This window comes from Tyto alba, unplaced genomic scaffold (assembly GCF_018691265.1).
Source record: "Tyto alba isolate M040663 unplaced genomic scaffold, T.alba_DEE_v4.0 Super-Scaffold_13, whole genome shotgun sequence".
NCBI lineage: Eukaryota > Metazoa > Chordata > Aves > Strigiformes > Tytonidae > Tyto > Tyto alba.
This window is the reverse complement of record NW_024881275.1, coordinates 34,935,650-34,950,268: the sequence shown is the minus strand read 5'-3', so window position 1 is coordinate 34,950,268 and position 14,619 is coordinate 34,935,650. Positions and strand designations below refer to the sequence as shown.

Below are 14,619 nucleotides of genomic sequence, written 5' to 3'. Positions count from 1 at the left end.
TGTGGTACATACCGAGTGTAATGGCAGACTGCTGGTGGAAGGAAGAGTCCTGCTTTTTCCTCCTCTGTTGCCACAAGGTGAGTTAGTTCAGCTTGCTGATCAGACAGACTTTCTTCTCGTTATCTGACTGTGAGACAGTGTTGGTGAGTGTCACTGTAGGAAACCATATTCTCATATATTTTCACCTACACTGTCAAATCCTACGCTACTGAGTCAGTGTTCTGTGTAGTTTTGCATGGGGGAAGCAGGTGAGGGGAAATTCTTAAATTTCAGGTTGTGCCTTTACACTGTGTTGGTTTGGAACCATATGCAGATTTCAAATACTGGTAATAATTCCTTGATGTATGAAACTGTTGAATTAGAACAAAAGGAAAATTAGAAGTAGCTGCACGAGTTTCGTGTTGGTATCTAAATTGACTTGTTGATTTTAAAAAGTGATTTCTCAGTATGACTGCAGCATATTATTTTCCTGTAATTGTTCTGATTCAAAAATGCCTCTGAACTGAAGATCATACCACTGAAATAGTGCAGCCTTTTGCTGTTAGTTGGTGTTAGCAGGATCATCTCATAAAGCACAGGTGTCAGTTTGCCTTAGTCTAAAGCTTTGTAACAATTAGAATTTTGGTAATTTTAGTCAACAAATATTTAGAGCATTAAAAAAGAGGTGAATCTCTTAAGAAACTTTTCATGAGACTTAAATTTACCCAATTTAACTTTAATGTTTTTTTATCGAACGAGCAGCTTTTTCTGTAGTTCAAGAACGTCATGTAAGTGTAGATACTCTTAAAATTGAAGCTGCTCTGACTTGTTAAAAAAATAATTATTAATTGAATTTATGTCATAATGTAGTTTTAGGACCTTAAAAAAGATGTAGTCAGAAATCAGCAAAACCCAAGTGGTTCAGAACCATCTATGTTCAAATTATGTACTTTTCTAAATGTGTTATGCTTTTATGGCTTGAAATTTTGTTCTTAGCAGTTACAAAATCCAGAAGTTCGATTTCAGCAACAACTGGAGCAGCTGAGTGCAATGGGCTTCCTGAACCGTGAAGCAAACTTACAAGCGCTAATAGCAACAGGAGGAGACATCAATGCAGCTATTGAAAGGCTGCTTGGCTCTCAGCCTTCATAGCAGTGTTTCTTTAACTTGAAAAAATGTAATTTATTTTTGATAACAGCTCTCAAATCTTTAAAATATTTGCTTTATTTCATTTTGACTATGGGGATTGTCATAACTAAAATTGGTCTGATGCATTTTAAGGTGGAGTGCAGTAGTTTTCTTCAAGAGGTGGGAATCAGTTCATATTCACTCCATTGCATGCATCACACTTCTTTGTTCTGCATTATTTGTGATTTTTCTGAAACAATATCAGCTTTCACAGTTGGGTTAACAGGTTTTCTCTGACCTACAACTGTCCAATTTATTTACTACTTAAACATTAGCCTTCAGTAGTAATTTATGTAGAATAAAAATTAAAAGGAAACAAATTAATTGAAGCTACAGTTTCTGGCTACCAATACTGCTTATTGTGATTTTGGCATGGTTTTTTTTTTTTTTTTGCTAGCAAAATGCTGAAAGATTTATACCACTTGAGTAATCTACCATTTTTTGTTTTTAATTTGTACAAAGTATAAACACAATATATACAATGGAGACAGCTCATTTCTAGAGTTTTGCACATTGCAATAGAATGATGTTATAAGTAATGCAAAAAAGCCAGGGGGATAAAATTTGTAAGACTTTTGATGTAGAATCTTCCAGCATCTTTGGTAACAATCTCAGCAAAAATGCTTAAGCAAGTTCAGTTAAAATAGACTAGAATTACTGTTCTGGTTATCTCTCTACATCTGACTGTACAGAAACCTGCATTGTAACATTGTCTCAATATTCACAAAGATTAACTGTAAATTACCATTGTGAAAATTCAAGGGGCACACCTTGTGCTCTGGAACTTCTTCTAAGGCTTTTTGGCTTGTTCCATTGAGATGCTAACGTATTCTGATTTGTAATTGGAAACATTACTTTCATTCATGGTCATGTGATATTCTAATAACTTTTAACTACCATGTAAAAAATACTGTATATCTTTTGAGTTTATATTGGTAGTTACTTCTCTTGTGCACAGGTAATGAATAAATTAAAAATCTTTAAGCATATTATCTCTGTGTGTTTGCAGTTGATGATTGGATCGAATTCAAGACGACTGATCAGCTTAAGAGTTGGCATTGGTGTATAAGGTCTGGGAATATTCACCAGCTCTGGGCTAAGATTAATGAACAACTCTTGGGAGTGTGAGCTGGTGGGAAGAGAGTAAGAGGCATGTGATGTTAAAGACTACTAGCTTAGGTAAAGCGGAGGTAGCAGAGTAAAAGATGCTACTGTGTGTGCTACTCGGTAGTATCTGTTTTTTATTAGTCTTCTGTGTCAGTGTAGTTGTAAACATGCTTATTGAATTTCTCTACTGCTTTTACATTATTGTGGTTTGAACAGTCTTTTTCTTTCAGTGGTACAAGTATAATTCAGTTTGCTCTAAGCATCATTGCTTGCAGATGGTTTAAAATTACCCAGTTTAACTCAAAGTTGTTAATCAAGTTGATGAAGCAAAGATATAATGCAATATAAAGGGATGAGTTGAGCACACTTCAGCATATAGTGAAATTTTAAAAATTTTTGGCAAAGCCATGTGTGCAGTAATGTTGGCACTAACTGTGTTGTATTCTTATGACAGAAGTTTCACTCACTTTCCAATAATCTTGTCTCTTTCTTCACCAGTAAGTAAACTGATCAGATACTGCTGATGCATGGTACTGGGAAAAGTTCAGGAAGATCTCTTGGCTGGCAGTTTCTGCCTTTGGATCAAAGTCTCATAGATGGAGCAGCATGGAGTGTTAAATAAACATAAATAAATTAAAATAGAATCTATTGGTAAGATGAATTTAAGGTAACCAAAACCTTTAAAAATACCTCCAGTAGTTTCACAATGACTGTTTATTAGGATCTTCAAAGTAACTGAGTTGACTTGACTTTATAGTGTGCCTTACTGAGACCATGCTTTAAAAAAGTAAGACCCCCTCATCATTCAGGAGGCAGGTTCTTTTGAGAATACAACCAGTGACAGCCATAAAGGCTACTGTCAAATGAAAGAGTGAGGGTGAGGTGGGAAAGAGAATAATTTTTACCAAGCTTTACCAAGACACTGTAACAATGAATCTAACTAGCATGAACACCTCCTTGAGACAACATTCTGTTCACCTATGTAAGTATTTCACTTGCATGTTACAAAGAGACACTATATTTGACGTAAAACTTTATTGCAGTTCAACAAGAGATGAAGTTTGACCTAAATTCTATATTAAGTCCTTGAGCTAAGTTTCCTTCTTGAAATACAATTGATATTTAGCAGTAACTGTTGTCAACTAGACAGCAGATACTAACTTTCTTGTAAGCAGTGGTAAAACGCTGAGCCATCTTCTGCATGGGAGGAATTTTAGTTTTGTCAGAAAACACAGTAAATAGAACAAGATTTATAGGTAAGGTAGACTTCTTATTACAACTTTAACAATAAAAGAAAGATCACACTTGTTTGTTTAATAGCATATTAAAATGTTCCTGCTCGTGTCCTGTCTGTCCCCCCCATCCCTTTTCAAAATTCTCTCTTCAGAAGTATAATCTGTATAATCTACCTCTTCTTTCAGAAACAATCTTATAATTTACTCTGAGTACTTTGATAACTTGTATTTGAAATCTGCAGCTTTCATTTTAGACCAGAAGGGCATGTGTGCATGAGGCTTGTCTCTTTTCCTACTTTCTTCTTTTCCTCTACACAGGACAAAATGATCTTATATGATTGTACAAAACTTCCTGGCCTGATCATCAACCTACTGCTAGAGAAAGTAATGGCTGCAAAAATAAGAAAGGAGAAAGTCATGATAGTGTGAACTGACAGATGCCATTTAAAAGATTTAAAACGCATAGATTCAAATCAAATGCAGTTACATTACTGTTGGGAATATGACAGCATGATGGCTAGTTTTGTAAAGGATGTGGTCTGTCTAATTGTCATCTTGGTTTAGTGCCTGCGTAATAAAACAACCACCTCAATTTAGAGCTGAGTGGTGTCTACCCTTCCTGCCCTTAATATATGAATGGATATTCCTACTGGGATCTAAAATTTCATTTTTATTTCATTGTTATAGCATTGCAAAATATTTATGCTGTAGTAGGTAGAGTATTTACACAGCATGCTACAAACTCTGCTTAGTACAAACTTGAGGAGGTATAGAGCATGTGCCTGCCACAGGTAACTTGTGCTTGTAACAGACAGAAAAAGCAATTTTTAACTCCATGTGTTTCGTCAGTTTTTGCTGCCTTTGATAAATGTATTTCAGAATAGGGACAAAAAACTTGTGTTCAGATAACTTGAGCTTGAATATAAATAACCTGCCCAACTAAGCTGAATACAATATCCCTAATACAGTGTTAAGTTCATTTAATTAAAAAAAAGTCAGTAAATGAAATGATGTGGGATTGTGTTTGGGCAGGTAAATGAAACTTAAGTAGCGGGATTGTTCTGTGATCTTTTCCTTTTAATGTACGCATGCGCAGCCTCATTAAAATCAGGATGGTTGTATATGGTTAGCATTTGGATAACTGAGGCTTTAATGTTTTAATTTGTGATGATGTGCAATGCATAAGTGAACAGAAGTAACACTTTGTCTTTCAGAATAGCAGATAACAGACTACTTAACTAATCAAGTTGGCAGCAACCTTCTATGTAGTATCTGGAACTCTCAATTTGTGGAGCTGGGGTCCACACACAGCCCTGTGAAATTCAAGTTCAGTATGCTCTTCAAACAATTTGTGCATTCCTGCATCTGCACGTGAACAGGCAGCAGAAATAAAGCAGGCTTTCCCTGTAGAGGGAGGGGGAAAAAGCCAACAGTTCCTGCAAGCCCCTGGGGATTTAGCATTGTGAAGTTCAGATACGTGGCACTGCAGCAAAAGTTTAAGAAATAGTGAATTGCAACAGTTCTGTCTAGCTAATTACACAAGCCTGGTTAGGTTTTGAGGACAATAAACCACATAGCAGATGGACCTAATGAAAAGTTTCCTAGAAGTCTTGCAACCTTCCTGTTCCAAGTAAAAAGCAAGCAGGAAGAGTTTAGAGGGAAAGCATCTATAAGAACTTGTGTTTCTGAAGATTTCACCCGTCCTTTCCAGTGAAAGTAATGGTGTCTTGGTTTCTACTTGAGAGGGGCAGGTTCTGCAATTTTTTTTGATCTGTCCCCCTCTGAGATGGAGCAAGGTGGAGGCAAACTCCCTTGTCTCCTGAGATTGCGAGGGAAATGCAGATGCTTGGCACTATCTTCAGATCAGCATTCTGATAAAAACTGGTGTATGCTTAACATCTTACTGTGTTCATACGCATACTGCCAACTGCTTTCTTGGAAACAGGAGGTTCTCATGAACACTAGGTCTGCAAAATATGACTAGCTTTAGGTGCTGGTAATTTCTAGTTGATGTGGAGGCTAGAATAGTGAAGGTACCGAGGTGTCTTAAGGGAAGGATGTAAGTGGGAATTACAACTTTAAAGTACCAGCTAATGATATAACAAAGTACTCAATTCCAGTAGTGAAAACTGGACCTGTCGTTCACAAGATTAATGGCATGTTAATTTAAATGGATGCTTTGTGGTCTTTTCAGCATCAGTTGTACTGTGGAAATACTTTGTTCTGCTTAAGGTAAAAGACAAATATAATAAAAGGCTAAGGGAAGGAAATACTCCTGTCATGGGAGCAAAGAGTGAGAAATACCTTGACCTAATCTGAAGAAGCATGAACTGCCTGTAAATAAGAACATACTATTTTGTTTAGAAAAGACTTCCAGAACCCAAGGTGCTTCCATAGACTTCTCTAAGAGAATGGTGTTTAAGTGTGGAGTCCGATTTTCTGTTGGTGCCAGCCCCTTTGTGAGCACACTATAACTGCTGACAAGCAGATCTGACAGTCTAGCCTTTTTGGAGCTCACATTTGAAAATGTTGTCTAATTTTATTATTTGAAGGTCTGATTGTTTTTTTTTCCATCACTGCACAGTGTCCTGATATAGTTTTACTGTCTTGGAAGAAGGTGAGGATTATTTAATGATGAGTGTATTAGAAAAGATCTTTGTGCTTGAAGACCGTTGAAAGCAGAAGTACCACAGGAGGGTGCCATTTCTTTAATTTTCATAGCTACTAAATTTTCACAGTTCTGGATGAGTCAGCCTGAAGGTGAGCCTATTCTCTGAAACAGGGTGTTAATCAGCCAGGCATGCCTGTCTTTTGCACTTAACTTTGCCTGTGAGTTTTAAGCTTGTACCTTGGAACTCAGAATAGTCTCTGAACTGAGAGAAAGTGTTTTTTCTAGGGCTGCTTTAGGGTACAGCAGCAAACTGAAACTGGCAGCTGCCTCGTGTTCTCCCTCTAGGTCATGAACAAAGAGGAGAAGACCACTTCTGGGTTGTGTGTCTGTCGTCCCATACTGAATCCAAAGCACAGCACTATTCTAGCTGGTAGGAAGAAAAATTAGCGCTATTCCAGCCCCAGTTAATGTCTACACTCCCAAATCTGTCTCTAAAAGTGCCCGTAATTTCTGTCAGATTATTCCCATTTATTGCACTGATCTAAGCACAGTAGTTTGTCTAGTTGTATGTACTAATACAAAAGGAGAACCAAGACAAATGTTTTTCAACTAGTTATCCAGGTAAAAATTACACCTGTGCTGGTTCTGTGTGTGCGGTGTGGTTTTTGGTAGCAGGGGAGGGGGCTACCCCTGTGACCCTTGTGAGAAGATTCTCCAAGCTCCCCTGACTCCAAGGCTCTGGCCAAGGCTGAGCCAGTCAGTGAAGGTGGCTGTGCCTCTGGGAGAATGTATTTAAGGGGAACCTGGGAGGAGGCATTGGAGTTGCAAGGAAGACACCTATGTGAACACTGAGGTCACTGGAAGGGAGGAGGACGAGGGGGAGCTGTGCTGGTGCAGAGCCCCCCTGCAGCCTGTGGCGAGAGGGGAGGCTGCCCTCCTGCCACCCACGGGGGGCTGCAGTGGAGTGGATGCTGACCTGCAGCCTGTCGAGTACCCCGTGTGTGTTGGAGCACAGGACTCTACGCAGGAAAGTCCCTGATGTTGCAGTTTGGTGCTGGGAAGACTGCAACATGTAGGAGGGACCCATGCTGGAGCGGTTTGGGAAGAGCTGCAGCCTGTGGGAAGGACTTGGTTGCAAAAAGTTTGTGGAGGACTCTCCTGTGAGAGAGACCCTGCGCTGGAGCAGGGGAAGAATATGACGGAGTCCCCACCCTGAGGAAGGATAAGCAGTGGGACTGACTGCACCCCCCTGTTCCTGCCTCCCTGTGCCACTTGTGGGGAGAAGGTAGAGAGATCAGGAGCAGAACTGAGCCTCGGAAGAAGGGAGGGGTGGGCGGAAGGCGTTTTTAAGATGTAATGCCTCTCACTGTCCTACTCCATTAAGTATTGGTGGTGTTAGTGTTTGAATTAAATGGATGTTCTTTTTCTTCCCCTAACAAGTCAATCTATCTTTTGCCTGTGACAGTTATGGGTGAGTAATCCTTCCCTGTCCTTATCTTGATTCCCAAGCCTTTTGCTTTATATTCCCATTCCTGAGGGGGAAGGGGTGAGTGGTGCATGGTGCTTAGTTGCCCTCTGGCACACCACAAGACCACACCAAAGATGCTCTGAAACAAGTCTTGCTTATAAGGCAGTTCATCATCCTAAAAATAAAATTCCATGACACATTAAAAACAACCCATGTGCAATGGCACAGTGGGATGACTCCATTCAGATGCGAGTCAAATATTTCTTGCAGAAACTAGCTGCAGTTTTAAGGCATAAAGAACTTCTTAACAAACACTTTAGCAATTAAAAAGGACTGTAGCCTTAAATTCTGTGAAGTTTTCTGATCACAAAAATTGAAAAACGTGTATTAGAAACAGTTTCATCTTAAGCCTTAAAGCACTTGCATGAACACCCATCCATAAGCACAGATAGGAGTGGAGGGGCTGAGGTAGCAGATCAAAGCATACCAGAAAACAGAAGTGAAGGAGAAAGTCTCAACTGGGGAAGAATAAGTTAGTTTTTCTACAAGGAGGAAATGCCTATCAATCTTGTGTTCAGTACCTTAGATCACTGGTTGAGTCACTCTCCACTGCAATTACCAGTAGGTCTGCTTTGTTCAGAACTGGTATGATGCCACATCTACTTTATTTCTAAAGGTTTCCACACAACTGTTTCATATATTGCCTCACCACCACTGCCTTTTTTTAATCACATTTTTCAGCTTGGTATTCAGTGCATACAATAAAATTCACAAAAGCTCTCATGAAGGCACCAGTGTCCTCCTGAGGTTAGCAAGGACACGCAGAAGCCACAAGTTGTTGAAAATCTGGCAGTGAGGCAGGGGTAAGGTCAGGCATGGAACCTCATCATGCATGTTCCTGCCTTTTCTAGAAACAGAAATAGGCTGGTTGTAACAAAGCTGCAAATTATTTCATCACTTAATTGCGAGTGTGCCAATCTCCATGTTTGACAGCATACAAATTAAAATGAAGAAAATAAGTTCTTGCATGTGACTGATCCTTGGCAGGATTTTCAAAAGCTGGCTCTTCCTAAAATGGGAGTTTTAACTTCATATGGTAAAGGATTTAAAAAGTTGACAGTTTTTGAAAATTTCATCTTGCGTCTCTTTTACAGAGCCATGATAAAAATACCAGGAATAGCATACCAGCTCTTAATATTGCAATTCATTTAATTATTGGGGAAGAATTAGTTGGTTTGATATAACTTAATAATTAAAATGCCTCTCCACACCTTTGATAGCCTTAAGGTAATTTCTGTACATGCAATTCAGAAACTTACTCCAGAAAAGCCTTGCCCTGAAAAATGGTGCTCTCAATCTCCAGCACTATTTCAGGGAGAGATTTTTCAAGACTGACAGTAATGAAGTTTTCTGGTGCGCTAGGAGGCTCCAGAATATCAAGCTGAGACTTGAGAAGTTCAGGTGGCATAAAATGTTCTCTCTTCTTCAGGCGGCCAGCAATTACGTCTGCAGGCCCATCCAAATGAACAAAGAGGATCTTCAGTGCAGTTTCTCCTGGTTGCCCTGCCTGGTTGCTTCCAACTGCAGATGCTCCACTAACTAACACATGCCGATACATCTTCTTCAGTGCAGAACAGGCCAGAACTGCAGCTTGTCTACATGACTCTTCTCTATCAAAAGAACAAACAAAACAAAACCATCCACAGGTGGTATAATAAAAATGGCTCATTAGTTCTGCTGAACAAGGGAGACAAGCCCTGGATCCTTGGGAGTAGTGGCATTTTTTCCTAATTTTTGACAGGATTTTGAAACTAAGTTTCTGATGCAGGTAAAGATGTGATTTGAAAGTAAGGTTAGGCCAGCCAGCCTCCTCGGAAAAATCTCAATCTTGGTGACCTTCTTTATTAGCCACCATTCTTTCCTAAATTGAATTCAATTCTAGCACAAGGGAATGCCATGATAATTTCCTTAATTGCTGAGAACAGCAGCAGCTGAGTATCTATACAAACTCCCATCCATTATATATAAAACTACTATACTAAGCTGTCTAGAGAATGAACAGCTGCTGAACAGAGGAGATCTGTTCTTAAATATATATGCAGGTATACTACCAACACCTGTTTTCACTGTCTCAGATTTAACTGTAAAGTCATATTTTGTCTCCTGTAAGGATACTCCTTGGCAGCACTGCGTACATGCCCACTTCAAGTTAAATAAGAGATTGGATGCAGGTAAATTAATACCTTACACAGGTATTTTTTTACCGGTAAGGTTTCTTAAAAGAAAGCAATCATTAAACCGTGGGTGTGTCCACTGCACCAAAAATCAAACTGAGAATTAGTTGTCTCTGTGAAGAATGACTGAAATGCCTGTCTAAGAAAATACATTCTGTAATTGAAGTAAAATAAGGTATAAACCTATTTAAAAATGTTCATCAGATTTTGGTTTATGGGAGAATAAGAACTTAAAATGCCTACAACTATCACCTAGGTAAGCCAGTCACAGACTCAGCTACTTACAAGTACTAGTAGTTGAACACTGGCATTAGGCTCTTTTAAAGTATACTTGATTTTGCAGATTTTCTGGAGCTGAGTAGTGGGCTTGGGCTAGCATGCAACATAAAGCAATGGATCAAGCATAACTATGCAGACAAGTTTCTCAGTGAATTAACCTGTGCTCCAATGAGGTACGCTCACTTGATGTGCTCAAGCAAGCAACAGCGCCTGCGTAAAGCTAGGCTAAAGAGCCCCAGCTCTCCCTGACTTTTGTCATTTGGGAGATGCTCCGGACCCTTCGTCTACCTGGCCCTCTGTTGGATGCTCTCCAGTATGTCCAGGTCTCTCACAGAATGGGGAGCCCAGAACCAGGCACAGCATTCCAGGTGGGGCCTCACCAGTGCTGATGAGAGGGGAAGGATCACCTCCCTCCACCTGCAAGCAATCCTTTTGTTTAATGCAGCCCACAGTATCACTGGCCTGCTGTGCCAGAAAAGCACAGTGCTGGTTCCTGTTCAACTCGGGTGTCCACCACAGCCTCCCCCCCCAGTCCTTTTCTGCAAAGCTGTTTTCCAGCTGGGTGCCCTCCAGTGTTTGTACTGGTGCCTGGGGTTGTTCCTCCCCAGGGACGGGACTTTGCACTTTTTAAACTACCAGCCCGTTTCTAAAACCTGTGAAGGTCCCTCTGGTTCAGCCACTCCTCCCAGTTTGCTGTCACCTGCAAACTTAGAGAGGGTACACTCTACCCCATCATCTGGTTCATTAAAGATGATGTTACAGAGGTCAGAATCCAGTACTGACCCCTGGAGCACACCATTACTTACTGGCCTCCAGCTTGGCTTCCTGCCACCCATCACCGCTGTTCAGCCAGTTTTCAGTCCACCTCACCGTCTGCTCATCCAGTCCTTACTGCCATCAGCTTTTCTATGAGCAATCTATGGCAGATGGTGTCAAGCAAGCCTGACGCTGTATCTTACTCAAACTAACAATATTTTACAAAATTGTATCCTACTGTCATTATCGGTGTATTTTGCAGTTATGCCCTTTGTAAGTAGCTAATGTCAGGCTTATTACCAAAGTGGATTCCTGAAACTATTTTCACATACACAGTAGAAAAACAACTATCATTGGCAACAATTTTCCCAGTGCTATTCTTCAGGGACTCTCTCACCCTCAGCAATTACCAGTGAAAACAGAACAGCGCTTTTCTTGTCTTGACCCAAAACACCTTAAAGCTAGATGTTCTCTTACCTCTTTAGAATAGCATGCAACGCACACAGCCAGGGTATCCTGTCCTAAAAAGAAAACAAGTTAGTTACAGAGATTTCCCAGAAGAAGTTCAAGAGGTGTCATCTTGTAACGTTCCTAATTTACTCAAGTCTTGGAGTTTGTAAGTTTTGTAAAACTAAACTTGATCATGTTTATCTGTTTAGGCTGAACAAGAGGCTGAAGGAAAAAAAGCATGTGTTAGGAAGGGATGTATAAAACAGAAGACTGTGGAGTAATCACTACAGTAACTGAAAGTACTTCACTAGAGACATGTGCCCGCCTTCATGCATCTAACTCAGAGAAGCAGCATGTAGTCTAAAGCTGCAACTCTGTATACGGTTTTAGAGGGAGGTATTTCTGACAGACCCTGAATTGGCATCAAACCCTTTGTGAGCTACCCAGCACACTTTGCTAAACTACTTTTTTTTATACAGAATCCTTTATAATACAAGAAGCTTCCCCCCCTTTACCGGCTGCAGACCTGTAGCTTAGAGCCTGTGCTTACAGTCAGCCTAGTCTACGTAAAACAGAGTCTCCCTTAGCGCGATGTGCCGGGGAGTACAACGACAGGCGTGTGGATGACTGCCCTTTCAGGGTTTATACAAGGCTCCTACCTCATCGTTGAGCGGAATCCCTTCTGCCATCTTCTTTTTATTCTCCGGGGAATGATAGTCGTCAGCATCATAGAACCTCCATCCTAGCTAAGAAAAAATTACGGATCATTCAGGCGAACCGGGGGAAGCAGCCAGCCCCGCAGGAGTTTACAAAGACCACACCACGGTATGAATCACCCGATGAGCAGAAGTTACAAAGTCCGAGGAGCAGCCGCCGGCGCAAGCAGCACCGCGCCGCGGACACCCCCCAAGCCCCGTCCGGGGCCAGCGGGCCACACCGCCGCGCCGCTCGCGAAGACCGCCGGCCGGCCGGCCCACCCGCCGCGGACGCCCGTGGGGCCGCGCCAGCCCGCCCGCCGTGCGGCACCGCCCGTACCTTCGCTGCCAGGTGCGACCCAACCGTGGTCCTGCAAGGAAGCACAGGGAGCCGGTTACAAACCGCCGCGCCACGGGCAAGGGACCGAGACCTCCCGCCCCCGCCGAGCCGGAGCCCCCCACCCGGGGCAGCCGCCCACCCGGTACCCACTTCCCGGAGCCGCTCACGCCCATCACCACCAGCGACATGGCGGGCACGGCACGGATCGGCACTGCCCTCGCCGCTCCGCGACTTTCCCCGTCTCCCGCCAGCGCGTCCCTGCCCTCCGCGCGGCGTGGCGCGGCGTGACACCGCCCACGCCCCGCCCCCCCCACCGCGGCGCGCCGCGTGCGGAGGGGGCACGCCCGCCGGGACCCGGGGCGGGAGCGCGGCCGCGGCGAGAGCGCCCCCTGGTGGCCCGGCGGCGCTGCCTCCGGTCGCCTACCCGCTCCGCGGGTTCTCCGGGGACCGGCGACACGCATGTCGTGTTCGCCGCTCTCTCACGGCCGTACCGTGGCGCTGGTGCCTGGTCTCGCCCCTCCCCCCCGCACCCCGTTCGCCCGTGAGCCGTGCCCCGGCAAACCCCTCCTAATTCTTTCAGGCTTGATCGAGTCGCCTTTTTAAACTGCCGAAACGCACCTCCGGACACGGGGCGCGTGGGCCCTCCCCACCGCGCAACGGTTGCGCGCGGGGCGTGCCGGCTCCCAGCGCCGGTGGCGTTTTCCTGCGTGGGGCAGCGGAGGAGGGAAGCGGCGTTTGCCGCGGCCGGTAGGGCGGCTCCACACGGTGGCAATCCACGGGAGAGCGCGGCGTGTGCCCCGCTTTCCCGCCAGGCAGGGGAAGGGCTGCTGCGGCTTGTAGACCTTCGCTTGGAAACAGAACCCAGGACGCCCGTGGCCTTGGCGCTGCGCGTTTTGTTGTCGGCTGCCTCTCTGTCAAAGTTCAGCTTTGCACTCTTTTTTGTGTGTGGTGGTGGTGGTGGTGTGGGGTTTTTTTGTTTGTTTGTTTGTTTTTGTTTTTTTTTTTTTTTTTTCCTTTTTTGCAAAAGCAGTGGCAGGCCTGCGCCCCGGGTGGGAGGCGTGGAGGGAACAGCACTTCTCCAGTGAGACGGGGTAGGGAGAGGCAGGGGTACCGGCACGGCTGGCAGGTGTGGGGTGAGCCGGGCCTGCCGGCCGCGCACCTGGCGCATGGGCGCCCGTGTGTGCACCCCAAGGTCTGCGTGTCCCCCGGAATGGCGCGAGCGAGTGGCAAAGCTCTTTTGCCCATGCACGGGCGGCGTGGCAGGGATTCACGGGCACGGGCGGAGGGGTCGGAGCTGGCGCTTCAACCGAACAGCCGAACGTCAGGAAATTCCAGTCTGAGGTCTGTACAGTCTACTTAGGCGCCATTTGCCGGCGGAGAAAGAGGTAATGGCCAGCTGAGCTCAGGCGCCAGCCTCCTACCAGAGGGATGGGCTAGCTGGTACCTCGGGTGGGTGGCCTGGCACTGGGGTGCTGGGAGGGGAAGGAGTAGCCGCGAAAAAACCACAGCGGTGGTTGGAGACCAAGGGTGATGGTGTGGGATTGAACGTTTGAGAGCAGCTGCGGGAGCAGGCCTCGGAGGCCGCAGCCCGAGGTCAGTGTGGCGGAGTGCACAGCGAGTACATTCCGCGGGTTACAGGTACTGGGTTGTTCCAGGACGGGCAGTAGCTAATTCTAAATATACTGGTGTAATGTTTCTTTGTACAGTCACTATTACTTGATGTGAGAGATGTGTGTGTGTTTTTAAAAGCATGGATTTTAAAAAGCATGGTGTTTTTATAATGCCATCTCAGATACGCTGTCATAGGGATTCTGAAACAGGGTGCCTTGCTTACATATCTATGCCCTCGTGCTTCTGCGTGAGAAATCACTGTTTGACATAATAAAAGAGGTCTTAAATGAGCATGTTATTAATGATACCGATCCATCCAGTTAGTTTTAACTCTTTCCTTCTACAATTCACCTTCTGGTTCCTCTGCTAGCATAGGGATAGATAGGGGAGTGTTTTTATTTTTCTTTAATTAAAAAAAAAGTTTAATGGGCATCACCATAACAAAAGACATGTACTGAAAATTTGAAAATATGATTTTATGGGAAATTATCTCCCTGTTTTCATTGTACACCTTGGATTTCCTCTTTGTTTTTTTCCGTAAGGAAAGGCTGTCAAGGTGATTGCAGAATGAGTAAGTTCATTACACTGGACAGGAAAACAAACAAACAAACAAGCAAGCAAAAAAACAAAACAACATTAACAAAAAAAAAACAAACCAAACCAAAA

At 43.7% G+C, this 14,619-nt stretch overlaps 2 protein-coding genes across 6 annotated transcripts in view; one reads left to right on the top strand and one right to left on the bottom strand.

Moving 5' to 3' along the window:
* Positions 1–4,214, top strand: part of UBQLN1 (ubiquilin 1) — a 30,855-nt gene extending 26,641 nt beyond the window's left edge. The window contains exon 11 of one of the 2 annotated variants that reach the window (XM_042787763.1): positions 979–4,214. In XM_042787763.1, the coding sequence (XP_042643697.1) occupies positions 979–1,131 (153 nt within the window). In that variant the 3' untranslated portion in view covers positions 1,132–4,214. Of the gene's footprint in view, positions 1–975 lie in introns of both variants that reach the window. The other variant, XM_042787762.1, reaches the window with a different exon arrangement.
* Positions 4,215–8,777: 4,563 nt separating this feature from the next.
* On the bottom strand, positions 8,778–13,193 carry IDNK (IDNK gluconokinase). 4 transcript variants are annotated; one of them, XM_032981809.2, is made up of 5 exons: positions 12,961–13,193; positions 12,343–12,373; positions 11,967–12,053; positions 11,335–11,378; positions 8,778–9,258 (listed from the first exon to the last, which is right to left on the bottom strand). In XM_032981809.2, exons 3-5 carry the CDS (start codon positions 11,994–11,996, stop codon positions 8,904–8,906), a joined length of 429 nt encoding a protein of 142 aa, XP_032837700.2. In that variant the 5' UTR covers positions 11,997–12,053; positions 12,343–12,373; positions 12,961–13,193; the 3' UTR covers positions 8,778–8,903. The 4 variants fall into 4 exon arrangements, with proteins under 4 accessions (XP_032837700.2, XP_032837701.1, XP_042644066.1 ...); XM_032981810.2 differs by having other exon boundaries at positions 11,967–12,049; XM_042788132.1 differs by lacking the exon at positions 12,961–13,193 and adding an exon at positions 12,493–12,626.
* Between the last annotated feature and the right edge of the window lie 1,426 nt (positions 13,194–14,619).

What these genes read in the sequence shown, in the direction of transcription:
- IDNK (XM_042788132.1), bottom strand. Translation starts at nt 12,530, where the DNA reads ATGTCGCTGGTGGTGATGGGCGTGAGCGGCTCCGGGAA. An exon ending in GGATTCCGCTCAACGATGAG is followed by an intron (nt 11,379 to 11,966) that starts GTAGGAGCCTTG and finishes TTTTCTTTTTAG; the next exon opens with GACAGGATACCCTGGCTGTG. An exon ending in TTGCATGCTATTCTAAAGAG is followed by an intron (nt 9,259 to 11,334) that starts GTAAGAGAACAT and finishes TTCTTTTGATAG; the next exon opens with AGAAGAGTCATGTAGACAAG.